Source organism: Cynoglossus semilaevis, chromosome 14 (genome assembly GCF_000523025.1).
Source record: "Cynoglossus semilaevis isolate Cse_v1.0 chromosome 14, Cse_v1.0, whole genome shotgun sequence".
NCBI lineage: Eukaryota > Metazoa > Chordata > Actinopteri > Pleuronectiformes > Cynoglossidae > Cynoglossus > Cynoglossus semilaevis.
In genome coordinates this window covers 22,003,107-22,019,540 of record NC_024320.1, presented here as the reverse complement: position 1 = coordinate 22,019,540, position 16,434 = coordinate 22,003,107, and the positions used below count along the sequence as shown (strand labels likewise).

Below are 16,434 nucleotides of genomic sequence, written 5' to 3'. Positions count from 1 at the left end.
GAGACAGAAGACCAGAAGAGACAGAGGTCCAGTGGGGAGCAGCCGTGCCACCTTTCTCCTTCTTTTTCTTCCTCCTCCTCCTTCTCCTCGTCTTCCTCCTCCTGGTGCAGTCTCTTCGTCCTCTTCTCTGGTTCCGCCGGTCTTCCAGTCCAGGACAGATTGACACCGGAGCTGACGGAGACAGGAGACAGACGACTCCAGAACCATGGGAGACCTCCTGGTCGTATGATGGTGGTGATTCTTTTGACCAACTTTGTCTCCTTGAGCTGCGTACGTCTTTGAAGAGAGACTCTGGTTCTGAGTTTGGATTAATCCGGGTCACTGCAGGAACCAACCATGACCCACATGGCGCTGGAAGTGAAGGAGGTAACAACAGAGCCGGGGTTTGAACAGATTCACACATGACACTAAAACACAGATCTGAATTATCACTGCACGTCTTTCCTGGACGTTTGCGATGACGTTAGCTTCTTCTTCTTTGGTGTCGTCCGGTTCTGACTTCAGGGTTTCCCTCAGCAGCGTCGTTCCTAGAAATGTGTCAGAGAAAAGACAGCGACTCAGTGACTCGTTGTCAACTTTTAAATGATTCGTACTGAGAAGGAAGTGAGTTTAGGTGGTGTTTCTTGAATTAATTTTTAATTTAGTGTTTTTCAGTGTTGTTTACATAAATGTACTGAACAAATATAGGACAGTAAAATGGCATCCTGGCCCAGCAGGTGGCAGCACATGGAAAAAGATTGGTAAAAAATTACAAAATAAAACAATTCAAATAAAAATATATAAAATCACATACAGTAAAGTAAACTGCTTAAGTGTATAAAACATAAATATTATATATTTTTTTTGAACAAATCACAAATAACCTGCAACTTAACTAAATTACTAAAAGTTAAAATATGAATACCGCATCTTTGGTCTCGATTTAGTGCCCCCAAGTGGCCAATTTTATTGTCAAAGTAACAAAATAGAATTTAATGCAACGCTAAGATGTTAACAACACCTAAACTATTCTTTTTTTTAACCATCCAATAATTGAAGGTGCTGAGTGATGTCCTGCAGGTGTGTGTGTGTGTGTGTGTGAGAGAGAGTGCAGCAGCAGTGGAGGTACAGTAGAGGATCCGGTGTGTGTGTGTGTGTGTGTGTGGACGCTCAGGTTTCTCTGGACACCTGCAGCCCCCTAAACGTGTGTTGCCCTGGGTGACGTGCAGTGTCAGTCAATAGCCCACGAGGAGTGCTATCTCTTTCAGCAGCCTAACTGCCACTTTGCGGCGAGGAAACTGGATCCTGCACGAACACAGAGCACAGACAGACACAATGCAGCACTCTCCACTCCACTGATGGTCACGGAGACTCTCATGTTCTCAGCTAGCCTGGTATTTTTACTTTTTTATAATGTGGATTTTAGGTACTTTTAATTACAGAGGATGTAGGTACATATGCAGCCCTGCGGGGGGAGCTATAGAAACTGTGTTTCGGGAAGTAAGCGCTGCAGTCGGATGTTGTTGTATTTTACAGTATTATACTCATTTTTAACAAAGTTTTGTTGCATCATTCTGATGTTTGACGTTAAAACAAATGTCGGATGTGAACTCGTTGGCGAGTGGATGAACACATCCTCAAGGGGTGCTATATGTGGAAGATGGCTTTGTTGTACGCCTTACATCGGCTCGTGCTACATTCGCTTTCTTTCATTTGTGTCGTTCCTTTAGGAATTTTTTTTTTCCAGTATATTTGCATTTAAGACACCAAAAACAAACAAACAAATTAAAAAACTAGTAATAACAAAATAGAAAATCTTTAGCTGTGAAAAACTGTCACTGTTTTAAAAATCCCCAAATTAAGAATAACAATCCAAATTGTTATTTTTATTACCCAAATTAAGAATAATTTGAAAAATAACAAATCAAAAAATAACAATCCAAATTGTTATTTTTATTTATTTTTTTGCTGGATCGTTGCTGAATTTAGATCAAACATTTTATTGAGTTAAAGGATATGAGATCATTATTATTTTAGTCTAATGACATGATTAATATTCTGCTGGTCGAGCAAATAAATTCTTATTTTCTTAAATGGAATTTTACATTGTTGGGAATCATTTTTCAGTTTTATTAACATACAGCCTGATTAGATGTCAAAAGTGGGCCGGACCAGTACAGCATAATTACCAATAAATAACAATAAGTCCGTGTTTTTCTCCTTTGTTTTTCACAAGTACAAGTTTATATAGAAAATATTCATATTTAATGAAATATAATTTGACCAAACGTCACAAACATGAAGTGCAATTTTTTTTCACATTCAAAATTCATCAAGTGGACCTAATTGAACCCCACATTGGGCCAGTTTTGGGCCGCGGGCCGTATGTTTGACTCCCCTGTCGTGAGCTATCTTCACCCACACACCGTCCCTCGCTCTCTCTCTCTCTCTCTCCCTCACACACACATTTTTTTACCAGTTTAGAACGGAGGTTATCTTGTTTTTTCGTGGTCAGGGACAGAATAATGAATGGTTTCCTACAGAAGGAAGCTGAGGACGTGATCTGGAGGTGTTTCCTGTCACACGTGTCCTTATCGAAAGCTGATGTTCAGTTCACACACACTCACACACACACTCAGGCCGGGGGACCTTCAGGACAGGTAACGTCTTATTTTTATTTATTTATTTATTTTGTGGTAAATATAAGGTTGATTTTTAGGACTCGACTTTTGGGACAGACTGTTTAGATGTGTGACTGAGGAGAGGAGGTGGGGGTGTCGTTGGACCTCAGACTGACGGTCACCTACTCCACCTTGGTGACTTGGCAGCGCTGAGAGCCGAGCTGCTGAGGCCGAACACTCGCCGCCTCTTTTATCACCGCCGTAATTAAAGTGCATCGCGTTGGCTGATTATTTTCACTGGCACTTTCTCAGAGCAAATCCGCTGTTCGACGGATGTCACCACGGATTCAGTTACGTTACGTTCATCCAATCTAATTACACGTGGACTGGGCTGATGATCGTTCTATATTTTACTGAGTGGAATAGAAGTCTATCCTTAGTAGGAGCAGAAACATCTGATCTGTAATTTGTGCAAAAATAGTTCACATTGCAAAAAAAAATATATAAAAAAATTAATAAAAAATAATAAATGAATTCATGAGATAAAAAAAGGATTTTTGTTATTTTTGATGAATTCCAAATATAAAGCAGCGAGTTATCGTTTCTGTCCTGAACAAAATAAAATCAACAATCAAATTAAAAATACAGATTAAAATCAATAAAACTATATCTGGCTTTTTAACAAAAAATAAGTTAGAAGAGTTACATGAACATAGTACACAACAGGGGGCGCAAAAGGGTCCAAATAGCAAGTAAAATAAAAACCAAAGATACTGAAATGTGTTTGTTTTTCTAATGCCATCAGTCAGACCGTGACAGGGACAAACTGTTGATAAACAGTTCTGTGGAACCCACAGTGGTTTAGATTAGATAGTCCTGGTCAGACCTATATGGGCTGGGCTGTCAAGAATGTAGTCCAGCTCTGATTGGACACCACAGATATGAGAAGAGACAGACGGGACGTTCCTATATTTATAAACATACTGATAACTGGGGGGAAATAACACGAGGCACAGTGTCAGTGTCTCCAGTTCTATGGAACCAGGAAATACACCGTGATGTGTGTACACCGTGATGTGTGTACACCGTGAGGTGTGTACACCGTGAAGTGTGTACACCATGAGATGTGTAAACCAGGATCAATCTGGACCAGGTTGTTGGGTCTGTTCTTGGGCAGTGAGGTGATGCCAAACGGATGTCATTCGAACTTTAAACCCAAGAGAATATGAGTAAAAGTGGTAGTAGTGTGTAGTCTGCGTGGCAGATGGGTTCATGGTACTGTTGGAGAGTGGTTTTTATCAGTGATCAGTCCTGAGTCACGTTTTGTTTGCATTGATGACGGACAGGGTGACAGGTGAGGGGGTCCAACAGTCTGAAGTTAGAAAAAGTTAGAGCCAGAAGGGGGCGACAGATTACTGTTACAGATTAGTGTCAATAGGTGTGCGATACATTTAGACCTTTTATAATTCATCTTCAAAGAAATTGACATCTTTTCTGATTGTAGTTCTTTCCTAAAACATCTGGTTATGATTTTGCTAAATTAGAAAAATAAATATTTTTTTACCAATATGTATTTTAAAGCAGGGGTACCCAACCCCTGGTTTGGGGACCAGTGGTGGTCCATAGATCATGTGGCTGCAGTGGGACGCAGTGAAAAAATCTACTTCAGTTTTACTAATTTACTTCATTCCAGAATAATCCAGTCATATCACTTTAATGTTTTCATTCAAAGATAATCTGTCAATGTTTCAGAACAACAGGTCAAAGGTCATTCAGACTCTGATACTGACAGAAGAAAGTCTGAAAGTCTGTGAATCCTTGACCTTTCTGCTGTGGTGTGTGTTCCTGATCTGGCTCAGAGCCTAGAGGATCGCTGTAACCGGATCTTGAGGAACATGGAGGCCTCCCTGACCGCCCGGGATCGCGTGGGCATCCAGGATTTTGTTCTCTTGGACGCCTACACCAGTGAGACCGCCTTCCTGGACAACCTCAGGAAGCGCTTCCACGAGAATCTCATTTACGTGAGTCTCTCCTTTCAGGTTTTCATTTCTCGTAACCAGAGCCGCGCTGCCGTGTTTTGATTAAATTTTACTGCCTTGACCTTTGACACTACAATGTTCCTCTGCCGCTTTGACTTGTGCTGAATCAGCAGCCGACGTCCTTTTCCTTCGCAGCGCAAGCACGACCGAGGTCACCGCTGTTTGTCAGGTCATTACGAGCGATTAAAGCCAACGATTGTTGTCAATTAGAGGAACAAAATGGCTGACGGGACAAACCCCAGGGCAGGAGGACATTTCAGCGTCAGGTCATTGTTGAGGTAAAATAATCACCCCCTCGTCTTCACCCGCAGACCTACATCGGGACGCTGCTGGTGTCGGTCAATCCGTACAAGGAGTTGGACATCTACAGCAAAAAGCAGATGGACACCTACATGGGCGTCAACTTTTTCGAGCTGCCACCTCACATGTAAGAAACACCAACGTTACTCCTCAGGAGGTTGTGTTAAAAAAAAGTTTGAAGTCGGCTGATCGGTCGCTGTCCTTTCAGTTACGCTCTGGCAGACAACGTCTTCCGCACAATGCTGTCTGAGTTCAACAACCACTTCATCCTGATCTCAGGAGAGAGCGGCGCTGGTAAGACCGAGGCCTCCAAGAAGATCCTTCAGTTCTACGCCGTCAGCTGCCCAAGTACCAGAGTCCTGAACAACGTTCGAGACAGACTGCTGCTCTCCAATCCGGTGCTGGAGGTCGGTCACAAAAACCTTCTGATGTTTGAATCATGTCATGTCTTTTTTTTTCTTTTCATGAACTATCTCTGGTTGGTTCGTTGAAGGCTTTTGGAAATGCCAAAACCCTGAAGAATGACAACTCCAGTCGCTTCGGGAAATACATGGACATCCAGTTTGATCAACAGGTAAAAGTCAAAACTCACTTTCTACTGAACCTCATTCTTGATAGAGAACAAACGGGACAGGATGTGACCGACTACTGTATGATTGATAGACCAACCATCTAACCCTAACCCCCCCCACATCCACTTCCTGTCGTTAACAACATCCATCAATCCTCTTTGAGGTCTTCCTCTGTCCCTATTGACCGTCAGCTCCATCTCCAACATCATTTGTCCAATCTGTCCAAACCATCTCAACCTCATCTCTAACAACTCAACCTTGGATGGATGGATGGATGGATGGATGGATAGAAAGAAGGATGAATGGATGGATGGATGGGTGGTTGGATGGATAGAAGAATGGATGGATGGATGGATAGAAGGTTGGATGGATAGATAGAAGGATGAATGGATGGATGAATGTATGGATAGATGGATGGATGGATGAATGGTTGGATGATAGATGGATAGATAGAAAGATGAATGAATGATGGATGGATGTTGGATGGACAGATGGATGGATGGCAAGATGGTTGGATGGATGGATAGAACTTTCATAGCAGGACAATAAAGTTCAAGCTGAGAACAAACCTTAAAGGTTAAAGGTCACCTTGTCCCTCAGGGTGGTGCTGTTGGCGGACACATACTCAGTTACCTGTTGGAGAAGTCTCGCGTCGTTCACCAGAACCACGGAGAAAGGAACTTCCACATCTTCTACCAGCTGGTGGAAGGAGGCGAGGACGATCTCCTTCTCTGGCTCGGCCTCCAGAGGAACTGTCAGCAGTACAGTTATCTGGTGCAGGTCAGGGTCGCGAACCCATCTGGGTTGGAAGATAAGAAAAAAAAAAAAACAAAACAAACAAAAAAAACGTCATTGTTGTTCTGTCCTCCAGGGTGATTGTGCCAAAGTTAGTTCAATCAACGATAGAAGTGACTGGAAGACTGTTCGGAAAGCCCTCTCTGTCATCGACTTCTCTGAGGCCGACGTCGAGGTAGTGACCTTTTCTGCTCAATCCTCTAGACTTGTTTTTTTTTTTTGATTTACCAGATTACAAACAGGTTTTCTCTCCACACGCAGCATCTGTTTGGGATCATTGCCAGCGTGCTGCACCTGGGGAACATCAGGTTCGATACAGACGCTCTCGGCTACGCTACACTCAGCAACAACCAGGAAATGCACTGGGTGTCAAAGGTGAGAGGAGGTTCTCAACCTGAGGTGAGCCGAAGGGCCACTGTTACACATGCATTCACAGTGAAGGGCCAATAAACAGGCCGGGGCTCAGACTGTGTTACACTGACATCAAGTCACATTTCAGACCGATGGTTTAGATCAGAACTGGGCAAACTACGGCCCGTGGGCCAGATACAGCCCACTGGGCTGTCTAATCCGGTCCACCAAACACTGGTACCAGGTCTGGTAAAGACGACTGATGTCAATCCTTTTGTTTAATGCATTACAACAAATTAACTGCAATTACTGTTGATGCCACTAGATGGCGGCAGACATCAAATCTGCCAAATTATCTTTTTTTGTTTATGTTTATTCTTGTATATTTATTTCAAAGTACTTCACTCAGCATTCTACCTCTAACCAATACTGAACCGGTCCCTGTAAGACAGATTTCGAACCTCATTTTGGCCTGTGAGCCAAAGATTTCGCCCAGTCCTGGTTTAGGTGATAATTTTAAACTTTTGGATTCATGCAGTTTTCTGTTGCAAAACTCTACTTTACTACAAAAATAATATTTCATATTGTTAAAAGTATTTCAATTTTTTTTTTTTACAATTTTTATACAAATGTTACTACTTTTGTCCTTTTTTCTGTGCAGTTGCTGGGGATTCCTGCTCAGGTGCTACAACACGGTTTGACTCACAGGAAGATTGAGGCCAAAACAGAGGAGGTGACTTGACCTCTCATGACCTGTAGTCCATAACTGAACTAGCATCATTAGTAATGAGTTATGGTGGCGATGTTTTAATCCTGAAGGTGTTCAGCCCCTTCTCCGTGGACCACGCAGTTTACGCCAGGGACGCTCTTGCCAAAGCCATCTACGGACGCACCTTCACCTGGCTGGTCAACAAGATCAACGAGTCACTAGTTAACAAGGTGAGGTTCCCCCCCGCTGGGACCCGACCTGTACTTTGACAACCACTGCTGTATGACAACCATACAAACCACATGTTTCAGCGTGTGGCTTGGTGTATATTTATGTTACACTTAGTTCATAAAACATATGAAGAAATTCTGTTTAAATGTTGTAAAGACTGGAGTGCAGTTTTTTCTACTCCCCTGTGAGGGGTGCTAAAAACACAGAATGAGAGAACTGTCAGAATATGATTCTATATTCACTCAGTCAAAGCATTTTACACAAAATAAGAAATACATTTTAACTTTGAGATGAGTGGTTAACAAGTGGAATTGCAGTGAAATGTTAGACTGAGGGAGTATTATATGTAGTACAGTAGTGCAGTAGTACTTCACTACAGCAAAGCCATATTTTAATTTGAACTACAAATAAAAAATTTCTTCTTCTTCTTTATGTTCTGACCGCTGCCCCCTTCAGGCATGGCCTCATACTGTAATCTTTAAAACTGCATCAGTTACAGACATTTTTTTTCTACTACTACAAGTATTTATCACTCACAGTAATCTCTGTCCTTCTTTGCTGGTTCAAACTAGGATTCCTCCAGAAAGACAGTGATCGGTCTATTGGACATCTATGGGTTTGAGGTTCTCAATGTTAACAGGTGAGTAGATTCAATCAATCAATCAAACAATCAATATATCTATCTATCTATCTATCTATCTGTTTTTGCAATGTTACTCCAGTTTCTAGAAGATAAATAAATCAGATGGCGCTACAGTAGATGAAAACCTTCATTTTAACTGGTTTGAAAAATAAAATTTGATGGTTGAAAAACTTGACCAAATAGAACATAACTTGTGAAAAGCTGATGGACGTCTAAAAATCTGTCTCAGAACGTTTTGACTAACCACCGTACCTACTTTCCAAACTTTTCGTATTTCAGCTTTGAGCAGTTTTGCATCAACTACTGTAACGAGAAGCTGCAGCAGCTTTTCATCGAACTGACCCTCAAATCAGAGCAGGAGGAGTACCACCTAGAGGGCATCGAAGTAACAACACAACCCTTCACCTCAAACGTTCCAAAGACAAATACCTAAAGTACTGCGATCGTTGACATTAAAGTGAACTGTTTCCGATGTTTCTCACAGTGGGAGCCAGTGCCATATTTCAACAATAAGATCATCTGTGACCTGGTGGAGGAGAAGTACAGAGGAATCATCTCAATCCTGGTAAATCTGTGACCTGGAACTTAACAATTCTTCTGTGTCACGAACTGAGAGAATAATTCCTCGATGCTCATTGGCCAACACAGGACGAGGAATGTCTACGTCCGGGAGAAGCAACCGATCTCACCTTCCTGGAGAAGATGGAGGAGACGATGGGTGGACACCCACATTTCGTCACGTGAGTTCAACGTTAACGCTCAACAGGAAGTGACGTAAGTATCTCGGTGACTGACACCGATTTCTTCTTCGCTGCAGACATAAACTCGCAGACCAGAAGACCAGGAAAACAATGGACAGAGGAGATTTCCGCCTGTTGCATTACGCTGGAGAAGTGACCTACTGTGTCGTAGGTGAGCGACCATACAGATGTTTATTGGGTAGTATTTGGTACACAGAAGAGATACCAGATAAGATCTGCCAAACCAATAGTTTATCAGTCAGTGAAGACTCATCCAGGTCAAGTTATCCAAAGAGTTTAGTTTTCAGCAACTGGACTTCTTCTTGGACCTTGGAAGACATTTCATTCCTCAAGAGAGGAACTCCATCATTTTCTGGTTGATGTCAGAGGGAACCCCAGTAGTTATACTATAGTTAGACCACTGTTTCTCAAAGACTGGGTCGCGACCCTCAGGTGGGTTGCAAGAGATTTTTTTTTTTTTGGGTCGTCTCGCACCATGTTTCCAAGGACTTTACGAATAATGTCTATTGACTTGGGTCGCGAAGGTTTGTGACTTTTAAAACATGGGTCCCCAGAAAAAAAGTTATTTCCGATTCCGATTTCCTTAAATTAAATACTTCACTACAATTCAACAGACGTATGAGGAATAAATTCTCCTAAATTCCTCTTTTTCCTGAACTTGGCTGAACAGTGTGGTCTGTGCTGTCGTCACAAGAAGAAGAACAAAATACTGAACCTCTGATGTCTTTACTTTGAAAGATTTTTTTGTTTTAAAAACATTTGGACTGAATTAAAAAGGCCTAAAAATGTTTTTTTTTCTTCTTTTCTTGTTCTTTCTTCTTCAGGCTTCTTGGACAAAAACAATGATCTGTTGTACCGAAATGGGAAAGAGGTAATTTTGATCAGAAGTCGTATTCGAGGCAGTGAAGATTTAAGATTTGTTGACAAATCCTATGCCCATATGTACTGGAAGAATTTTCCACTTCTGCTGCTGATTAACGTAGAAATGAAAAGATAAAGTATCTTCACAGACAGACCTGTGTTTGAAACCCTGTTCCTCAGGTCATGCGTCGGTCCAAAAACGCCATCATCACTCACTGTTTTCCTACCACTGAGCCGGACAGCAAGAGGAGACCGGAAACTGTAAGACAGAACACATCATACTCATGAATGTTTCTGTGGTAAATTTTGATCATACTTTGACTTTTATATTTATTTTATTTTATCGTCTCTTTGAAACTTGAAACGTTTCTCAGGTGGTGACTCAGTTTAAGAGCAGTCTGGTGGGACTGACTGAGATCCTCATGTCCAAGGAGCCGTGGTACGTCCGCTGCATCAAACCCAACGAGGCCAAACAGCCAGGTGAACTGAAGTATCCGTAGATACTTTTGTGTGTTGCAGTACAACATTACGACCACGTACTTTGACCCGTGAGCTGGTCACCAGCGGCTGCTCTGTGTCCCGCAGGTCGTTTCGATGACGTGTTGGTCCGACACCAGGTCAAGTACCTGGGACTGATGGAACATCTGAGGGTCAGACGGGCTGGCTTCGCCTACCGCCGCAAATATGAGATCTTTCTGCAGAGGTCTTTAGACACACACACATGAAATTAATGAATTAATTTTTTTTTTTAATTTAAATTTTTTAAACACGCATGAAATTAATGAATAAATTTTTTTGTTTTAATTTAAATGTTTTTAAAGCTATTTTGGACTTGTCTTTTTGTTATCTTCTGTAATTGTGCTTTTTTTAAACAGTTTTAACCAGTATGGCAAAAGTTACCAAAATATTTCTAAACTTTAAAAGTTGTAACTAGTATGGCAAAAGTTACCAAAATATTTCATTGGAAATACAAATGTCTTTAAAGAACAACAAATTCACAATTCCATCTAGGACTAATTACTACTACGAGCTCTTTGTAAACTGCTTCTCTGCTGTGTGTAAGGCAGGGGTGTCAAACATACGGCCCGTGGGAAAAATCCAGCCCACTCAAGGTTTCAATCTGGCTCGCTTAATAACGTTTGAAAAATTAAAAAGAAAATACACAAACACTTCATGCTCAGAAAATCTTGATATGAAAATTATATTTCAGTAAATATGAAGATTTATGTGATGTACTGTTCTGCATAAAAAGAAAGGGGAAAAAGAGACTTTTTGTTATTTATATGTCATTATAACATGATTGTACTGGTCCGATCCACTTGACATCTAATAAGGTTGTGTGTGGCCCCTGAACCATGAGTTTGACACCCCTGGTGAGACCAAAAACCTGCTGTGTCATTAACTTTAACATTGGTTGATTTCAAAATTATATTCTATCTATCTAAATCTGTCTAAATATGAACAACAGCTCAACAGTTGAGTAAATGTGGCCCTGTGCCCAGGTATAAGGCTCTGTGTCCCGACACTTGGCCCAACTGGAGAGGATCGGCAGCAGAGGGTGTGCAGCGGCTCATCAAACACCTGGGCTACAAATCTGACGAGTACAAAATGGGCAGGTGAGCATGACGTCGGTCTCCGACCCTGATGCCGCCCCGATGACTCAGCAGAAATGACCATTTCACCATCTTCTTCTTAAAGAACCAAAATTTTCATCCGCCATCCCAAAACGCTGTTTGCCACAGAAGACGCCTTCCAGGAGTGCAAACACAGACTAGGTAAGACGTCGTTCTGTCACAACAACAACAATAACGCCGGAGTCCGAACCTCGTTCTCATTAAATGTCCACGAATGCAGCGACAAGGATTCAGGCCAAGTACAAAGGCTACAGGGTGAAGGGCGACTTCCAGAAACAAAAGGAAGCTGGTGAGTTTGAAATGATTTATATTTAGGGATGTCCGATAATATCTGCCGACCGATGTTATCGGACTGATATTAGCATAATTATGTAATATCTGAATGAATCGTTATCGGTTTATCCTCCGATAATGAAAACCCGATAAAGCAATGTCTGGGTTTTGCCAAATGATGCATGACTTAAAAGTAGTTTTCGAAAAAAACAAACAAAAAACAGCTATATGTGAAAGTGAAAGCCACTAGATGGCAGCATTGCAGCTCATTTAATTAATCAGTGGACTGTAAGTAGAATGCTGGTTTGTACAGACAAATAAATAAATATTAGAGTAGAGTAGGGCTTTATTCATCCCCCTTGGGGGAAAATTCACACCCCTTGGGGGAAAACCATTACCAGACCCTTTCAATTTGGGGAGGGGGAAGAAAATGCTTCTGTCCTCTGGGGGGGGGCATGGTAGAAAATAATTGAGAAACACTGCTTTAACCCATCACCTTAATAAGCAGGCTGCACTTCACTTCCTTAACCACCAGGACACCACTGCCCCGCTATATTGGTATTGGTTGATATCGGAATCGGATAATATCGGCATAACATAACACAATATAAATGTGACTTATATTTTTCACTCGTCAGCCACTAGGATTGAAACCTGCTGGAGAGGCCTGATGGCCAGGAAAGAGAGGGAAAAAAGGGCGTGGGCCGCCAAGGTCATTAAGAAGTAAGTGGTCACGGTGCGTTCGCTGCAGTCGGACAGAAATGTAACAACGAGTGGATTTGGAGACATGTTTTTCGACTGGTTTTAGGTTCATCAAAGGCTTCATGACCAGACACCAGCCGATCGGTGCGGACAACAGCGAGTACCTGATGTACGTCAGACAGAACTACCTCACACGCCTGAAGGACAACCTCCCCAAAACGGTTCTGCACAGAGATGCCTGGCTCACCCCCCCACCCATCATGCACGAGGTAGGTCAGACAAATCAGATCAAATCCAATGATTTGGTCAGAACTCTGTAAAATCCCATCATCTACTGACATGGTCTGTGAACCTCACCAACTGACATGGTCAGTGAACCTCACCAACTGACATGGGCTGTGAACTTCACCAACTGACATGGTCAGTGAATCTCATCCACTGACATTGTTCTCTTCAATAACAGAAGACAAAAAAAAGTCCCATTTCTGTGCAGAAACTCTGGAACATCACCATTGATCTGCTCTGGTTAAACTGGTCAAACTGGTCTGGTCTGGTTGACCTGGTTAACTGTCAATATATGAAACAACAACAAAAGAAGATGAAGAGAAAAAACAGGAAGTGGAAAGAGTTCCACTGGAGAACACTGTTGGCGTCTGTGGAACAAGTTCTTCCCACGTTCTGTTCCGACACCTGAATGTCTCTTAGCCTACGTAGGGGTTTGACAGTGGGTCACAACCAACGGTTTTAGGGGCATACTGCCACCTAGTGTACAAGAGTGTGTAGTGTCATGGTATGACCAGTAGAGTTTTCAGCTGGTATAAATATATATATATATATATATTTTTTTAAAGGTGTCCCAGATCTTGAAGCAGGTCTACATTCGTCACTTGGTCCGGAAGTATGTTGGAGGAATCAGCCCACAGAGGAAGGCTCAGGTACAACGTACAGTTACAGTTAAATGTTAGTCCTGGTCCTGGTTAGTTAGTCAAGTTAACTAACTGGATCCTTTACTGGTGTTTTAAGGTTCCAAAATAAACATAATTAAAATAAACAAAGCAGTTTCTCGACATTTCCTTCACACTACTGTGTTCCTGTTTCCAGCTGATGTTAAAACTTCAGGCCAGCGTCATATTCAAAGGGAAGAAGGAAAGTTACCCCTTCAGTGTGAGCAGACCTTTTCTGGACACCAGGATAGGTACCACGGCAGAACCGACATTTTCTCAGACAATAATAATAATTTAAAAAAATAATTAATTAAACTAAACCTTTCGTTATTTCCTCCATCTGTTTCAGGTACAGACAACATTAGCATCAAAGTTCTTCAGATGATTCGACAGGAACAACTCAAGGTAAACGAGCATCATTAAAAACTTTTATGTACATACATTATTTCTTCTTCTTCTTCTTCTGTCCACACACCAGTGTCCCGGTGGTCAAGTACGACAGGAACGGCTTCAGACCTCGACTGCGGCAGCTCATCTTCACCATGGAAGCCGCCTACCTGGTGGAGGAGGCCAAGATCAAGCAGAGGATTGAGTTCATCAGTCTGAAAGGTACGACTGGTAGATGATGGAAGGTTCGGGAATTCCATCCGTTTGTCGATCAACTTTCCACCGTATCTACGTCATAAACGCCAGAGCAGGAACAAGTACAGTAGGGCTGTTTCGATAACATTTTAAAGTAAAAAAAAAAACGTATCGTAAGTCTTCGCTGAGGTCCTCGGTACGAGACGTCCCGTACTTTCGTACGCCAGAGGTCCTTGGTACGAGACGTCCCGTACTTTCGTACGTATAAGATTATTAACAAAGTCTTGTTTCATCATTCCGACGTACAAAAGTTATTAACAGAGTCTTGTTTCATCATTCCGACGTACGGCGTCATAACGAATTTTACACAGGAGCTAGTTGATGAACATGTTGTCATGCGGCGTTATATGTGGAAGAGACGTCTTTGTTTACATTCGTTGGTTGTGGCTAATCATTGGACTGTGCTCCATTCACTGTCTTTCATTTGGGTCGTTTTTTGGGGAACTTTTTGCCCTTCATAATGGCTCCCAGGCGTTAGTCGGAATCTGACGTTTTTATGACCTAGATTATGATGTCACCACTGTGTCAGTGTAGGTGAGTGACAGAGGTACCGATGTACAGTATGTGAGTTCCGTAAATCGAGTTACATCGTGCTGTAGGAACGGAATTCCGACGTAAGTTGTTGACCCTTTGTATTTACGTTTTTGTACTTTCGTCTCAGTCCAACATTTCCCAGCCTTGCCAACAGTTTGGTACTGTTTTAAAAACACATATGACACATATTATAGTACATAAGGAGTACACACTAGGATTGTGTTGTGGTTTGTACTTTTTGTACGCAGTACTACTTCACTTGCTTTAAATTACAGGTGTGTCCGTGAGCGACCTCAGTGACAACTTCCTGATCTTCCATGTTTCATGTGAGGACAAGAAAAAGGTGAGGACAAAAGTGTGTGTCCTGAACACTTGGACGCAGCGGTGACCTCTAAATGACCAAGGAATTGCAGCAAGGAGACTTCAGTGTCAAATGTCCTGACCCACAGACTCTACAGGACTGAACATGAACTGCGGTCTTTGTCTTCTCAGGGGGATCTGGTCCTGCAGTGCGACCACCTGTTTGAGGCCCTGACCAAACTGAGTGTAATAGTCAGCAACCAGAACTTCATCAGAGTGGTCCAGGGCAGGTACGAGACCCCCAGTCTATGTTTGAAAACTGCACTATACTGGGACAATATATGTATGTATTGTCACTAGACGGCACCTCCGGTGGTAGCCTGTGTCTGTTACAAAGACTCGCACCATGAATTTCCCAAATGTGGAAGGAATAAGGCACTAATATATTTTTTAAAACATTTCAAACACATGTTGAAAAAATTATATATTTTTTTGGTCAAATTAATTAATTTATATATTTTTAATTAATTTAATTTAATTTATTGCATTAATTAAATTCTGAAAATTAATTATGTAAAAAAAAAAGAGACGCCACCATTTGTCCAATAATTCCACGTCCGTTTACGTATCTTGCTACGATAAACAAACAGGTTTATTGGTTTAAATTTGTTCAAATTATTGTTTAAATTATCATTTGCACCAATCATGAAAAATAAAGGTTTTAGTTTCACCAAAGCATCTTGAGTGGAGGGTTCAACTCCAGGTCAGAGCAATGTTGACCTATCTTAGTAGATTAATCATAATTGATCATACGTATTTATTTAAATTAACTAATTAATTGATCTTGATTAACTGTCTCTAATCCAGGGCTGCCCTTTGATTAGTCAGAGTAAGAGTTTTATCTTTTTTTAAAAAATTATTTATTGTTGTTTCCACAGTGTGAGGTTTGACATCCAGCCAGGCAGAGAGGGCTTCGTGGACTTCAAGAGTGGGCAGGAGTCCATGGTGTACAGGGCCAAGAACGGCCACTTGATGGTGGTGAGTGACCGGAGTGTAGACGACAACGACGACGACGACGACGTCTGAATGTTCTGGGTCGTCAACCAGTGACTGGATTCTTTGTGTTTTTCAGGAGTCGACCAGAAACAAGACCAGGATGTGACCTCCAGTCCAGCCCACTGTGATTCCCACCAAACATCAGCCACGCTTCGTCCGAACCAACGCCCCCTGGCTGCTGCCAGTCAATACTACATTTGTATTTTGTTTCCCCTGTATCTTCATTCGTAAACTTAAAGAAAACAAAGTATGGCGGAGGCTAATACTGCTCACGTACTGCCAACATTTTAGTGATTAAGGAGTTCGAACCCTGTTCTTCCTGTTCCTGATATTTGAATTTTGTATATTTATATGAAGTAAGTGATTCCAGCACAGATTACTGTAGTAGTACTCCTCCGTACTTCATTAGGAAAAAAAGGCACTTGTTTTTTTTTTTTGTATTAATTATTGTATTAAAATGTTGTTTAGATTTAAACAGTAGACAGAT

General features: G+C 41.7%; 1 protein-coding gene and 1 long non-coding RNA gene across 3 annotated transcripts; one reads left to right on the top strand and one right to left on the bottom strand.

Moving 5' to 3' along the window:
• On the bottom strand, positions 1-13,964 carry LOC107989514 (uncharacterized). Its single transcript, XR_001761111.2, has 5 exons — positions 13,857-13,964; positions 10,403-10,567; positions 10,018-10,121; positions 6,145-6,310; positions 1-527 (listed from the first exon to the last, which is right to left on the bottom strand). It is a non-coding gene; the product is annotated as an uncharacterized LOC107989514 (long non-coding RNA).
• myo1hb (myosin IHb) lies at positions 2,311-16,347 on the top strand. Of its 2 annotated transcripts, XM_025062376.1 has the most exons (32): positions 2,316-2,639; positions 4,460-4,621; positions 4,951-5,066; positions 5,148-5,346; positions 5,433-5,513; positions 6,112-6,291; positions 6,383-6,481; positions 6,568-6,681; positions 7,319-7,390; positions 7,477-7,596; positions 8,170-8,237; positions 8,520-8,625; positions 8,725-8,805; positions 8,889-8,980; positions 9,058-9,152; positions 9,826-9,872; positions 10,043-10,123; positions 10,237-10,342; positions 10,448-10,565; positions 11,365-11,478; positions 11,561-11,637; positions 11,717-11,785; positions 12,408-12,492; positions 12,578-12,740; positions 13,323-13,406; positions 13,573-13,666; positions 13,765-13,828; positions 13,894-14,024; positions 14,867-14,934; positions 15,084-15,181; positions 15,830-15,929; positions 16,024-16,347. In XM_025062376.1, the coding sequence occupies exons 1-32, from the start codon at positions 2,505-2,507 to the stop codon at positions 16,051-16,053; spliced, it is 3,249 nt and encodes a 1,082-aa protein (XP_024918144.1). In that variant the 5' UTR covers positions 2,316-2,504; the 3' UTR covers positions 16,054-16,347. The 2 variants fall into 2 exon arrangements, 1 of the variants encoding a protein (XP_024918144.1); XR_003051739.1 differs by lacking the exons at positions 15,830-15,929; positions 16,024-16,347 and having other exon boundaries at positions 2,311-2,639; positions 13,765-13,823; positions 13,891-14,024; positions 15,084-15,152.
• The last annotated feature ends 87 nt before the right edge of the window (positions 16,348-16,434 follow it).